Source organism: Netta rufina (genome assembly GCF_964035555.1).
Source record: "Netta rufina genome assembly, chromosome: 1".
Classification (NCBI taxonomy): domain Eukaryota; kingdom Metazoa; phylum Chordata; class Aves; order Anseriformes; family Anatidae; genus Netta; species Netta rufina.
Window position 1 is genome coordinate 123840454 of NC_140123.1, and position 13572 is coordinate 123854025.

At 49.5% G+C, this 13572-nt stretch overlaps 1 protein-coding gene across 1 annotated transcript in view; it reads right to left on the reverse strand.

Annotated features, from left to right (window-relative positions):
- The window catches only part of TBX15 (T-box transcription factor 15), a 97365-nt gene extending 88445 nt beyond the window's left edge, over positions 1-8920 (reverse strand). The window contains exon 1 of the mRNA XM_084287706.1: positions 8626-8920. Coding sequence (XP_084143832.1) covers positions 8626-8827 — 202 coding nt within the window. The 5' untranslated portion in view covers positions 8828-8920. The remainder of the gene's footprint in view (positions 1-8625) is intronic.
- Between the last annotated feature and the right edge of the window lie 4652 nt (positions 8921-13572).

Genomic DNA, 13572 nt, shown 5'->3' on the forward strand with positions numbered 1-13572 from the left:
AGCTTCTCGGTTTAAAAATAACACCCTTGCCGCCTTGTATGGAGCACTACTGTATTATATTACACAACAAAAATGCAAGAACCCTTAGAAATTGCAAAGACAGGCATAATCAGAAGCCTTTATCTGATCCAGCCTGACAGCGTTCATTCCATCAAACATTTGACAGAAAACTGAAGATGAAAGGAAAACATGGTCCTCCCACAGCATAAAAGTGGTCATCCTGGCATTAACCTCACAATCACGATTATTTTATTCTAACAGACAGTGGCAGTATTCCAACAGATTAAGAAGATGCTCCCACTCATAAGACACAGTGATCCCAGTCCTGACAGCTCTGGTGTGGGGAGGTTGCTTTCTGGCCATGACTGCCCAGCTTGGGCATCCCAGAGCAGAAGAGCCAGAATGAAGCTGGGGTTTCAGATCTCCATGGCCATTGCACATTCTCCATGCCACTGAAAACAAGGTCACAGAAGCCGAGCTCTCAAAAGTCAGCACCATAAAGTGCTTTGAAATGTAGATGCTGAACATCTTTCAGGATTTAGGCCCTAGTTTAGCAACTGCCTAAGTCTGCTTCCACATAACCTTTGCATTATTATATTTTGCAGTGTCATAGGACACTTCCAGTGTCTTTGTTCACAATCTGGCAGATACTTGATAAATAAAAGAACAAACTCAGGAACGATCACGTATTTGCAAAAGGATGTATCAACCAGAAATTTAGGATCACCCAAACCAATTATTGCATGATATTTTATTACAAGTTGGGGCATCAGCAGCAGAATCCAGACTTCATAGACAAAGCCTGCTTTTTTTTTTAAAAAAAATAAAAAAAAATAAATAAAAAAAAAAAAACAGCGAGAGTGTTTCTGTCAAGGTCTGAGCAGGTACAAGGGAATACTCAACAGGTCTTCCCCTATTGCCTTTTCACCCTGATAAGAACGACTGCTTAAAGCACAATAAAAATACATTTTCATTTCACCAGTGCAAAGAGCATTTACATACAAAGCTGACAAAGAGATGGCAAGGCAGTTCTGGGATATTTTTTTCATCAGACTAAGTGATAATAATAAAAATAATGACAGTAGCACCTATGCACAATTAATAACTGATCTTTTAAAGAATCACCTCAGTGGGATGGAGGACTGTCAAGTGGGGTAGATTGGTGAAAAAAAAATCCATCTGTGAATCTCTCCGTCTGTTCCCAAGGTCCCCTCCTCCTCAGCAAATCCAAACCTACAGAACTGTTCTGCAGACATTTCTGGGATAAAACAACAAGAACCTGTTTTTGAAGACTCCCTGACCTATTCATCCTGCGCACCGTATATCACTAAAGATTACCTTATATTTCCTCAGAATTATTTTCTCTTTGTAAGCATCCACACAGTCAATCAACACTTTCGATATCTTAATCAGGAATACTGCTACTAGCTGATGTAGTTTCTTAAGATGTCTCTGATACACAGCTCTTTACTCTCATTAAAAGCAAAGACAGTCTGGTGTCTTCAGTTTTCCCTTCAGTTTTGGGGTAGATTTCTGATCAGGCAGTTCTCTATTTTCCAAAGCTTCAAAAATTACAGGCTTGGTTTTGTTAATTCATTGGTCATGGGAAAAATGTTCATGCTAGTCAAGAGTAAGTCCAGTAACAGCATGGAGTTGCAGAACTGTAAGTCATTCATAATTATTCTATGTGCTCTGGCCCAGTGATTTTCAAACTATTTTTGCTGTGAATTCCAATAAAAATGCTATAGGATATAGCACCTTTATATGTGCTATACATGATTTGCCCTGCGTTTGTTCTTTTATTTATCATGTATCTGTCAATTTAAGAACAAAAAGCATTGGAAGTGTCTTATGACATTGCAAATTCCTGTAATTTGTGTCAGTTTTTAACCAGCTGGTTAAATACTCTTCCCAAACTCTTTTCCAAGAACTACATGTGTAGACACCACTGAAAATGTCCATTTAACAATACTTGACTATTTTCTATACTTCACAAAAAAATAGAAGCCTTAAGAAGAATGAGCAGGTGCAGAAAAACAGCAGTGAAACTGTCCACTGTAACAGGGACTGAATTCCACACTGCCAGAGTTTAGCTGGACTTTTTTTTCTTTATTACAGTGAATTGACCGAGAAAATGTGTCTTTGGAGAAATTAACTTATTTGTGCAGAGTTTGGCAAATAACATTGTTAAGAGAAGAAAAACTAGTAAGTGGTTTAAAATGCCCAAATGCTTGATTTCATTATTTGTTAAATCAAAATGTCGTATTTTTCAGTTGCAAAATAATTTTAAAATTCATTTTTAATTTTTTTTTTTTTTTTTTAATTAAACAAGGAGTTTTGGAGAACCATGTTAAAAATGGTTGCATAATTCAAAAATGTGAAGCAGTTTGATTATATAAAAATAAATTTTTAAAGATTGACCAAAATCTGAATTTTTCTAGGAAGGAAGGAAGAGATAAAGAACGAGAGAACAAGAGAGAGAGAAAGAGAGAAAGAGGGAAAGAGAGAAAGAGAGAAAGAATTCTCACTTTCTTTTAGTTCAATCTCCACATGCAAAATCCTTCATTGATTCAGCTCCAGGCAGGAGATCCCCCCCTGAATTCCTCTGGTGCTGTGAATCAGCGTGTGTGCTGACCCAAGACATTTGCTATGTCCAGCCTACCCTCTAGCAGCTGTAATTTTGCACTTACACATATACAACAAACATTGGACAATTTATTGTCACGGGTTTGTTTCGAACAGTCCTTTCACCATCTTCACAATACTTTCAGATAGATAGCTCAAATGAGCAAATGGCAAATGGAAATATTATTGTAACAAGTGCTTTTGTCGCTTCTTGGATTGATTTACTAATTCATTGTATTCTGATCTTGCAGAATACGCAATTAAAAGATGCCACTGGCATGAATATTGTTGCTGGAACTTGAACTGGCACTGCATTTCCTGTCAGTTTTAAAATTTCTTACTCGGCTTCCAAGGTGATTTCCATTTAATGTTACCATAACACCACTGTATCTTTCCATAGCCCTCTTCACCAAAGTGTGCTATGGCTATTGCCACAGGGAACACTTTGTATTCTGAGAGAGCAGGTGCTTAGCAAGCATGAAGGTTGGAGTTGTCATCTATTCTAACCTGCATTGGAGCTAAGCAGCAAAGAGCTACATAAATCTATCTAATGAAGGAAAAAAAAAAAAAAAAAAAAAAAAAAAAAAAAAAAAGAAAGAAAGGAGAAAGGAGAAAGGAAAAAAAAAATCTCAGCCTTACCCTGGGCAAGGCTGGGCACCAGAGCTCTGCGGAGCCCCCAGCTGCTTCCCCGTACACCAAGGTGCCCACCATCACTCCTCCCGGGGGGACAGAGCTACCACATCCTGATCACCTGCCTGAAAATCCACCGTGCTTTCTCTGTCTGGATTTAAGCATTGCTTCCCAGCCCATTACTGCAAAGTAACCACATTGTTCAGTGAGATGTCAGAAAGCTAAGAGCAAGTACAAAATCCTGTAATTCCCTCAACAGGCACTAGCGAGCTTAGCCTGTCTGGGAAACTATTGATCTCTAAAACTTTGTCAGTTTTAGAAAACTTAAGCCTCTTTCGCTGAGCTTGATTTTATGTCACCAGTGCAAACTACGGATCTCAATACAGACACTAGGGGTGATTTAAATTGCACTTGAACAGATTTTACTTACAACAGGAACTGATGTAAACGCCATATGATCTATTCTCAATACACCCAGAAATTTTCCGAGTGTTCTCAGATTGATTTTAGTACATTTTTAAACTACTGTAAGCTTATTAATCTAGACCACGATGCAGAAAGAAAAAATACCTTAAAAAAAAAAAAAATCTTTGAAGTTTGAAGACATAAGACTGCAAGCATAGAGCCATACTAGAAGTCAGCTGATTAAAACAGGAATACTGATCTCTGTGAACAGGGGTGACTTAGGCGGCACTGACTGTGTTGTAAAACAATGCAAATGCTCTTTCCTGGAAGTAGCACTCTTGGAAGGTGTCTTTCGACTTTTCCATCTGAAAAAAGCATCAGTTTTCTTTAAAGACAGATATAGATAAAGCAGGACACTTCTGCCTGAGGAGAGGCTAGCCGGGCTGATATTTGATATAAGCGCTCAGTCCCAAGTGGGAGGAGGGAGAAGTGATTGATGGTTTGTAAGGAATTACTTGACTTTTGCTTGTAACAGAAGCTTTTTGGATTCTCCCAAAGTTCTTGTCAAAGACAAGAAATGTCTTTGGAAATAACAGCTTTCCCCTTCCCCGCAGATGGAACAAACCTGCGTAAGAATGGTGTAGATATAAAATACCTCTAAAAGAAAGGGAGGCATTGTTTGACGTGCCGCCTCTTCTCGAGTGCTCTGCTGCTCTGCCAGGTTTGTCCCCGGGATGCTCTCTCTCACGGGCCGCCCGACTGCAGGGCGGGCAGTTCACCTCTTTGCAGGACGAGCTGAACAGACCCAGCGGCAGGAGTTCAGCGATTCATCAGGACGCGCACCGCCGCAGAGCCAAATCCTTGCCTCCCGGTGGCTCCTCGGGCTCCCAGGTCAGCGCTGACCGCACTTGCCCGGACCTCGGACCCCGGCCAGGAAGGGCACAAGCACCAGCCCTCCGGCCCGGGGGATTGACAAGGGTCGGGTTTTCACATTTCCTACCATGGGATGCGCAGATACTGCCCCTCGGTACCCCCTTTTCGGGAGGGAAGCCCAGCAGGTGGAGTGAATTCACGCACAAGCACGTTTGATAGAAAGGCGTCGGGTAAATAAAGCCCCTTCTCCAGCATTTCTGCCCAAAACTAAGCTAAGGCTCTCCGACTTACGCCTCGGGGGTAGGGAACATTTCTCATCAGTGAGTCTCAAGCACCGCAATTTGGTATTAAATTTGGTATTATTGATAACACCAAATCGCCCCACCGCAGGAAAGAGGTGCCAAAAAGCCCTCTGCCAGCTCTTGAGACTCTCGCCCCATCCACCGAGCACTCCAACAAAAGCTTCAGCGAGAAGCTACCGAACCTGGCCGCTCCCTATTGAGCAGCCACTGGTCAAAAAATAGGAGTTCATCAACACGAACCTTCAAAAGCATGTATATTTAAACAACCAACCAAACAAAAAAACGCATTTCTTCCACTCTTCCGACGCGCCTGCCCTCTCCAGCGCCTGGAGGGCTCCGGGCGCCCCCAGCCCCGCACCTCCGGGAGCCCCCGGCCCGCCGCCGGCCCCCGCTCTTGCCCCAGCTCCTCTGCGCAGTGCGGGAGGAGCGGGGCTCCGCAGCGGAGTGCGGGCAGGGCAGGACGGCCACTTCTGCCTCACCTCCGGGCCGAGGCAGAGCTTCGAGCCGCAAGGAGAGGAGCGAAGGGCTCGCTCTTGCCAGCAACGCGCGGCTCGCTCAGGCTCTCGGACCTCGACGTGATGCTGGTCTTACGGATGAGTGGCTGTGCTAAACACGTTGCAGCTCCTCCCGTGCATGCCGGATTGTTTCCCCTCTCTGCAAAGCCTCGAGGCAGTTGATTAACGGCGCTTCAGACGACACACGGAACGAAAAACCATTTGTAACGCGATGTCTTCGCAGACCGACAAAAATAAAACTCTAGAAAATTTTTTTTTTTTTTTGTAAACCGCGTGTTCTTTTTTTTTTTTTTTTTTTTTTAACACGCGATAAAAAAAATAAGGATGGGGTGAGTGATGCGAAGGCTGGACCGGCGAAATTCGTTTCCGTGCACACCGCCGGGTTTCTCCCTTTGTGCGGAACATGAGGGCGAGAAATTGTGAATTTTTATTCCCCACCCTATGCCCTGTGCCCCCGAAGTGTGTCCTCTCCCCACCGCCCGGGAGAGCAGCCGCGCTTCGCGGGGTGCTCCCCTGAACGGGGTCGGGGTCGGGGGGTTTGAAGCCGCCGCCATCCCGCGCTCCTTTCCGCGGCTTCGTGATTAAAATTCGCACACGTGATTAAAATCCGGCCTTATCCTCCTTTTTAAACGAGCCTCGTAAAACAGCACGTTAGCTCTGGTGGCGAGATTCACGGCCGGGGCGTAAATCACTCGGATGTGCTGGAGATGTTTTTTTTTTTTTTTTTACAAACCTAAGCCATTTATTCGCTCGCTCCTCTCACCTTTCCCCACGCCACCCCCAGCCCGGCACCTTCCCCTCGCCTCTGCCGGGAGGCTCCCGGGCCCCCCCACGGGCAAAGCGCTGCTCCCTGCGGCCGTGGGGCATGGGGAAACCCGTGCGAGACGTGGCAAAGGAGCCGGAGCCGTGCCGGGGAGAAATCTCCACGCCCGGAGCAGAAAGACGAGTATGAAGCCTTCGTCTTCCTCGGATGGGGTTTGGTTCCCTGGGGCAAATGAATTTCGACTTTGCGGCCCCTCGTCAGCTCAAATCCCGTTTTGGGGAAGGGTTCGATAAATCGGGCTGGACCGATTTGTTGTTTCCCACGCAAAATCAATCCCTACTTTTCCAGTGGTCCCTGTGATCCATGGGGCCTCTCTGTAAACCCGCCCGTACCAATAATATCTCCAGCATAAAGAGCAGCCCTGTGGTATTTCCTACCCAGAGCAGCGATTCTGAGTTTCGATCGTTTGGGACGCTAGAAAAACTCCCCTTTCCAATTTTTGGCATATCGCTGGAGATTTGGCAAGTTTTAAATACTTTAGGTGTAAAGTTTGTTCTTAATTGGGTCTTGTAAAGATGGAATTTGGTGGCCATTATATGGCCGCTAATCAATTTTCACCCAGCAGCAAAGGTACGCTGCGGAGGCTTTGGGTTTAATGAAGTGACTGCGCAAATTACAGTCGGGAACTTTATTTAAAGTCTATCAACCTCCTAAAAAATGATTTCTCAAACTGTTCTTGATTTCCTTTGCTTTATGAAAAACATCACGTTTGCTTTCTAAGGTTTCAGGCATTTTAGCAGCTATTCTCTCCCGCTCTCCAGTCTGGCGCAGAGGGGAGTTTTCCGTTCCTTTTTTTTTTTTTTTTTTCGAATTTATGGAGAAATGAGAAAATTAAACTTGTAGATCAACGAAGAAAAAATATATCCCGTAAAGGGTGGAAATTAATGAGAAACGATTCTAAAAATAAAAATAATAAAATAAATAAAATGAGGAAGACTAATGCGCCTGTCTGCTCTGTTATTGCAAAGCCGATTTTTGTCGTTTCGTTGGTGTATTTATGATTTTGGACGAGGAACACTCTGAAGCTTTTTTTTTTTTTTTTTTTTTTTTTCCTATTTGACGTTTGCTATTTTGATCCCTTTTGTCCGTTCTCCTTCATGCCCGTCGCTCCGCTGAGCGAGGGGTACCAGGCGGAAGATTTTACCTCCGTCTCCTTACGATATGCACGGGGAAGAGCTGCTGCTGTTACAAGCAAAATGAAATGCCGTTCCTTGAGAGCGGAGCGGGGCGAGGTCTCCGCAGTTCCCGGTCTTTCGCTCCCTTCAAAAACACTTAACAGATTTTTTACAACAGTCTTTTTTTTTTTTTTTTTTCCTCGTCAATCTCTCTGTTTTTCACGGCGGGTTTTAGGCAGCTGGTACACTAATGTCGCGGGGAATCTCATGCAAAAATAACATATATATAAAATAGCATATATATATATATATAAGCATATATATATATATATATATATATATTAAAGGTATTTTCTTCTCTGAGTGCGGTGGAGTGGATTTGGGGCGAGTGGAGGAGACCGCTGCCCTTTCTCTTATGGGGTGGCGAACAAAAATCGCTTGACCTTTCCCTCCCGCACCCCAAGTATAAAAAAAGACGTAAAGAGGAAATATTTGAAGTCCCTTTTTCTCCGCACAATGCAACTTGCGGGAGCAGCGCCGCTGGCTCCGTCCCGTTTCGCAGCGCTTGGGAGCGGGGCCGGGGACCGGGGGGCGGCGGGGGCAGCCCGGGGAGAAAAGGACAGGGGACGGGGGGGGTGAGCAGCTCTAGGGCTTTGCTCCAGCCAAATGATCGCTCCACGCTACCGGCTCCCTTTCAAATAAAATAGTATTTTTTATTTTTTTTTTAAGGGGAGTCTCGTGCTCTGTCCCCCCAGACATCTTGCAGTCGGACCAGTGTCCGCGGCCCCGGCGCTGCTCCCCATGCCCCGGTTCCTCCCTCCCCCGTCGCCACCGGCCCCATCCCGGCCGCTGCGCTCAGCCCCGGCGAACCCGATCCCAGCGCCGAGGGAAGGATCGGGTCCCCTCCCGGTGGGGTTTGGGGGCTGTGTCCCCCGACCCAGTGGGCACTCAGCCGGTCGGGGAGCTCCGGGACAGGGCGAAACGCGTGTCCCGGGACAGCCGGGAAGCACCACCGCGACCCTGCAGGCGCGGAAAGGGAGGAGAAAGGGAGGAGGAGACGGGGGGGTGCGCTCCGCTCCCGGGAGATCAAGGAGTCGGGGGGGGAAAGAGCCGCGGTGAGGAAGAGAAAACTCCCTGTAAAGCTAAAATAATATAACGGTAATGATAATAATAACAAAACCCGAGAAATCGCCGCAAAACGTGTCGTCCCGTCCCGTCCCCCCCCCCCAGCCCCGGATGTTCTCGTGGAGCCGCAGCCCGGCGGAGCGGGGGCAGCCCCGGCCCGGGGAAGGGAGAAGGGCTGGGGGGCACTGAGAGCAGAAAGGAGTTGCACTAACCGGGGTTGAGGTCCAGGCACTGAGTCGGGTCTTCATTGTCCCCTAGCTGGCCATTGGGGCTGAGGCTTTCCATGGACAAATCCAGCCCCTTGTCCTCCCAGTCTCGGAGTTTCCTCTTTTTATTTGTCCCAATCAAGGCTTCTACCGAGAAAGCGTGCGCTCGGGAGCTGAGGGCCACCGCCGATCTTCGCCTCTCACTCATCTTATCCCCCAGCCCGGACCCTTGGGCAGATGAGCAACCAGTGGCTGGGAGCGCAGAGCTCGGGGACCAGAGGCAGAGCCTCTCGCCTCTTTCTCCCCCCACCCCTCCCCAGCTGCACCCCCAAGAAGAACCAGCCCTCAGTCTCCTGAAGGAACTACATGAGGCTGCAGATACTCCGTAGGCAGAGCCGGGAGGGTGTGCACAGCCCAGGTCCCCAGCACTTGCTCAGAGGGGCTGCAGGCTGGATTTCATCTTTTTTTTTTTTTTTTTTTTTTTTTTCCTTCTCCCCTTTCCTTCTGTCTCTCTCTGATTGATCCAAACTTCTGTGTTTTTTTTTCTTTCTTTTTTTTTTTTTTTTTTTTTCCTCCGAGAGTTGGGCAGGCTGCGTGCGCCTGTCAAGAAAAAAAAAATAAAAAAAAATGTCCCCGGCCAATCGGAGGGAGAGATCGGGAGAAACCCAAAAGCTGCAACCCAATGGGGAAGGGAGGGAGACTCGGGCTTCGGGGCTAGGAATTTTGGCCATCTGAGTCCTGGAGCACCGGCCGGGAGAATTAACTCTTTGAAGAGCGGGGAGCTGTTAGGAAGCACATAGCCCTAAACGCAGCGAGGGAACAGCTCCGGCGCTTCTCTCCGCCGCACCCACGTTTCCTAGGGGCTTCTGGTAACCAACCCCCCTCATATTATATACGTATATAAAAACAAACAAACAAACAAAAAGTACTCGAAAGGGGCTTGAAAACCTGGGGGTGTTTTTAAAGCGTCATTCGTGCTGTGTTTTCCGAGAGCTTGCCGGTGTTTGGCCCAGCAGCGGAGACTTTTGCGTGTGTTGAAGCGAAACTTCAGCACGGTGCTTGGCCGGGCTGCGGGGGGGCAGACACCCAGACCCGGCACCACCGGCACGGGGAGCCTTTGGAAGGAGGGGTCGTGGTCTTTTATTTATTTATTTATTTATTTATTTATTTATTTATTTATTTATTTCTCCGTTTCTTTTCGCCACTTCAGCTCCAGAGAGAACAAATCCTCTAGGTACAGATCCCGGGCGGCTGCCTGGATGGTATCCAACATTTCATTTCGGCTCCCTCTGTTCGCTCTGCCCCCAAACCCTTCGGGCTGCTCACACACCCCTGGGTCGTGCGGGGCGCTGGGGGATCGCAGTGAAAAGGAAAACCGGGGCTCCATTTGGAAAGGGGAAGGAAGCACCGCGATCGGACCACCGAAAAATACGTGAAGCCAAGCAAAATACCGTCCAGGGAAAACGTAGCGGGGAAAGCCGCCGGGAGTTAAATCGATCCCAAGGATCGAGTAGAGAGAGGTTCAAAATGAACAATAAATAATGATATAGCAAGGGGCGGAATTAGTATGGATCGAGCGACTCTGGAAAAGCGGGAGAGAGCGCACGGCAGACTGAGGAAGAGATTATTTCGGGTCGGTGGCTCCCAAATGCTCCCCGGAGGCGCAGGGGCATAGAGGAGGGACAGGAGGGAAGGGGGCATGTGGGGGATCAGTTCGTTTACCCCAGCCTCCCCACTGTGTTTGTGGGGTGCTGCAGAGCCGCTCGGACGTCCCTCCCGGCCTAAAGCGCGGGGTGGCGCAGGCACGGCCCCAGCCTGCCGGGGCGAGAGATTTTGGGGCGAGAAAGGAGTGATTTCTTCGGGAAATCCCGAGAAAGCTGAGCGTCGTTATCTAGGCCGAGGAGCAGGTTTTGTGCGTCCCCATCACCCGCCCAACACTCCCCCCTTCCCCCCCACCCCCGCCGCTCCTTTCCCCTCCCCTCCGGAGCATCGCCTTTGACAGGTCGCTCGCAGAGGGCTCGGCGCAGGGCACGGCGCCCCCCCGGCACGGGGGTGCCCCCCAGCAGGGCCGAGGGGAGCCCGGGGAGCCGGGGGAGAGGGGAAGAAAAGAGAAAGGCACTTGGAAGGAGCCCGCGTTTTAAAGCGGGCTCCGGGACCGGCCGAGGAGCGGGGAGACGGGGAAAGGCGCACGGCTTTCGCCCCGGTCCCTCGGCTGCGTGTCCCACGGCGATGGAGTGCCTCCCAAACAAAAACCCGTTTCTCTATTTCCGAAAGCCTCGGAAACACCCGCCTGGGAGACAGGCGGCGAGGGAGGCTTTTATAGAGGCTGGAGGGAGAATTTAGAAAGGGAGCCCAAGAAAACAGAGGATTATTTATAGCGTTTTAGCGAGAGGAAATGGTGTTGGAAAGGCAGGGCGATTTAAACGAAATTCGGGGGCTGATGTATGAGCTCAGAAAGACAATTTTCCCGGGTTTAAGTGTGGTTTTACGGGTCGCCGGTTTAAAGCAGCCCCGAGCCCTTTTCGCATCTCTTACCGCCGGGCGCTGCCGTCCGTCCGTCTGTCCGCCCAGCCGGGACGGAGGGACGGATGGAGATTTCGCAGCAGAAACGCGACCGAGCTCCCGTGCCAACACGCCCCCTGACCGGCCAGGCCCCAGGGAGCAGATCCCTTTGCCGGGGGCTGGAGGGCAGCTCCCCACGGTCCCGGCAGCGGCGGCCGGGGGCGAGCCTCTCCCTCCCCGCCGCAGCCCGAGGGCTCGCTCGCCCGCCCGCTGCCGGTGCCAGCGGGGCGAAGGGCAGCGACGAGATGCGCTCGGGGAAGGGACGGGGCTGCCCCCTCGCAGGAGATTTCTGCCCGTGACCCCCCGCTGGAAATCTGGGGTCGGCCTGGAGCCGTCCCGGGCTCAGCCGCGACGCTCAGATCCCGCTCTGACCCCTGGAGAAGAAAGCACCCCCTTTGCCTGGCCTTTCTTCCAGACCCGCACTCGCAGGGGTAGCTCCCATTAAATCCAGGAAACTGCTCCCTGGAATAAAGTGGCGGGAGCAAGGGTCGCAGGGCCAGGCCCTGGGGTTTATAAAGAAATCATTCACTCCTGCTTCCCGGTTGTCGCCGAGCGAGCCTGAAAATATTTGTTTATGTATGGAAATATTTGCAAAAGAGAGAAATAAGGGGAGCCGGCTGCGGGGTGGGAGTGCTGTCCAGATGTTCTGCTCGCAGAGCCTGAGCGGAGCCAGTTTCAAGCCCTGCCGCACAACAAGGGAAACGTTATCGAAGGTCCTTTAGCCAGATCTAGGGGATTTTTTTTTTTTTTTTTTTTTAAGTTAGTAATTGAAAACAATGTTAAAACTAGTCAGCGGGTGCGGGCTGAATGCTGTCTGATAACGCGAGCGAGTGATTTACTGGACTTTAACGCAACGCCGATCGTTCTTTTAAAACGGACCGGAGGATTTCGGGGCTGGCTCTCTCGTAAGAGGCGAGTTTAAGGCGAACAGAGTGGCCGCCTGGAAACGCGAGCGAGGTGATGTTCCCGGGCTGCGCGGGGTCATTTACTGCGACTGCGAAAAAAAAAAAATGCGCCTGCAATTTATTTTTATGGTCTACACAAACGGTATTGTTGCGTATTATTAACTAATTCATAATTATACCCCCATTACGCCGTCGATTCGTTCCCCTCCCCTCCCGTTTCCCCGGTTTTCTCAGGCTTGGAGAATTGAACCACCGCAAAATATTTACAGTCTCGAGTGTTTTTAAATGGGCTTTGTTTGTGTTTTACAGAATAAAAATCTCTATTAGTGTTTAAACAAACACCATGCCAGTCTCTTAAGCCTTCCAGATGTTTGCAATAAAATGTCAGGTTTTGCCTTTGGGACTCGAAATAAAATTTAACTACCTTCACCCTGTAATTATTCTCTTAGCTCTCCCTTCATAAATTTATCTGCTTTCTATCAGGAGAGAAAAAAAAAATCCGATTATACACTTGGGTTGTAAAAAACAGCCACTACTTTCCCTCCATTTTACCAGGACTTCTCCCTCTCTTGTTTGGGCACCACAGCCCAAGGCACGTTAGCATTATTTCTGGCTCTCCTGCTTTCCGGGCGGCAGGAGGAGAGCAGGCAGAGCAGAAGCGCATCGCCAGCTTTCCTGGGCGTCAGGCAGCAAAATGCCCCGTGTCCCTGGGCCTGCCCCGCACCCCAACCCAGCCACCGTGCTCCGGGAGGGGACGGGAATGGGGAGCTCAAAGTGGCCCCGGAGTTCCTCCAGCTCCAGGCGTCGCTTCTTCGCGGGAGCTGATTGCAGACCTGACTGCATTTCGGAGCCTCCCCGTGGAGCTGTTTGGAAATAGGCAATTACGATGAATAATTCAAACAAAGCAGGTTCCCCTCACAAAGGCGAAGGTCCCGGGTAGGGAGCTCTCTGACTTGCTAGCTACTAACTTTGAACAGCGAAGGCAGGGTTAAGAGCCGTGCATTTTTGTATTTACCACCCTAAACTTCAGAACAACCCAGATCGATAAGTGAGGCTCCTGATATTTTTTTCTTTCTTCATTTTTTTTTTTTTCTGTCTACAAGCCCTCTTCGTTCGGCTTTCGGGGTTTCGGAGTGTCCACGGCTTTCAGCTATTGCTGCTCGAACAAAAAAAATCCCCATTCGCTTCCCCTGCTCCTCGCTCCCGGAGCTCTGCAGTCCTCGGCACAGCCTCGGGGCGCACCCTCCTGGGACACCCCGCTCCCACCCCACAGGCGACCCGGGGGTGGCTGCTGCTGCTCCCGCTGCCCCTTATGTTTTAATCCCCCCACCCTCCTACTCTTTCCTCTGAAGATTTTCTACCTGCCCCGTGCTGAGGTCTCCCTTGGCAGGTGAATTCCCGTGGCCGCTGCTCTCGGGTGGCGAGAGGCCAAGGGCAGGGCCGGGGGCAGCAAGCCCGGGGGGGAGCGGGGGTCTCCCCTCCCCGG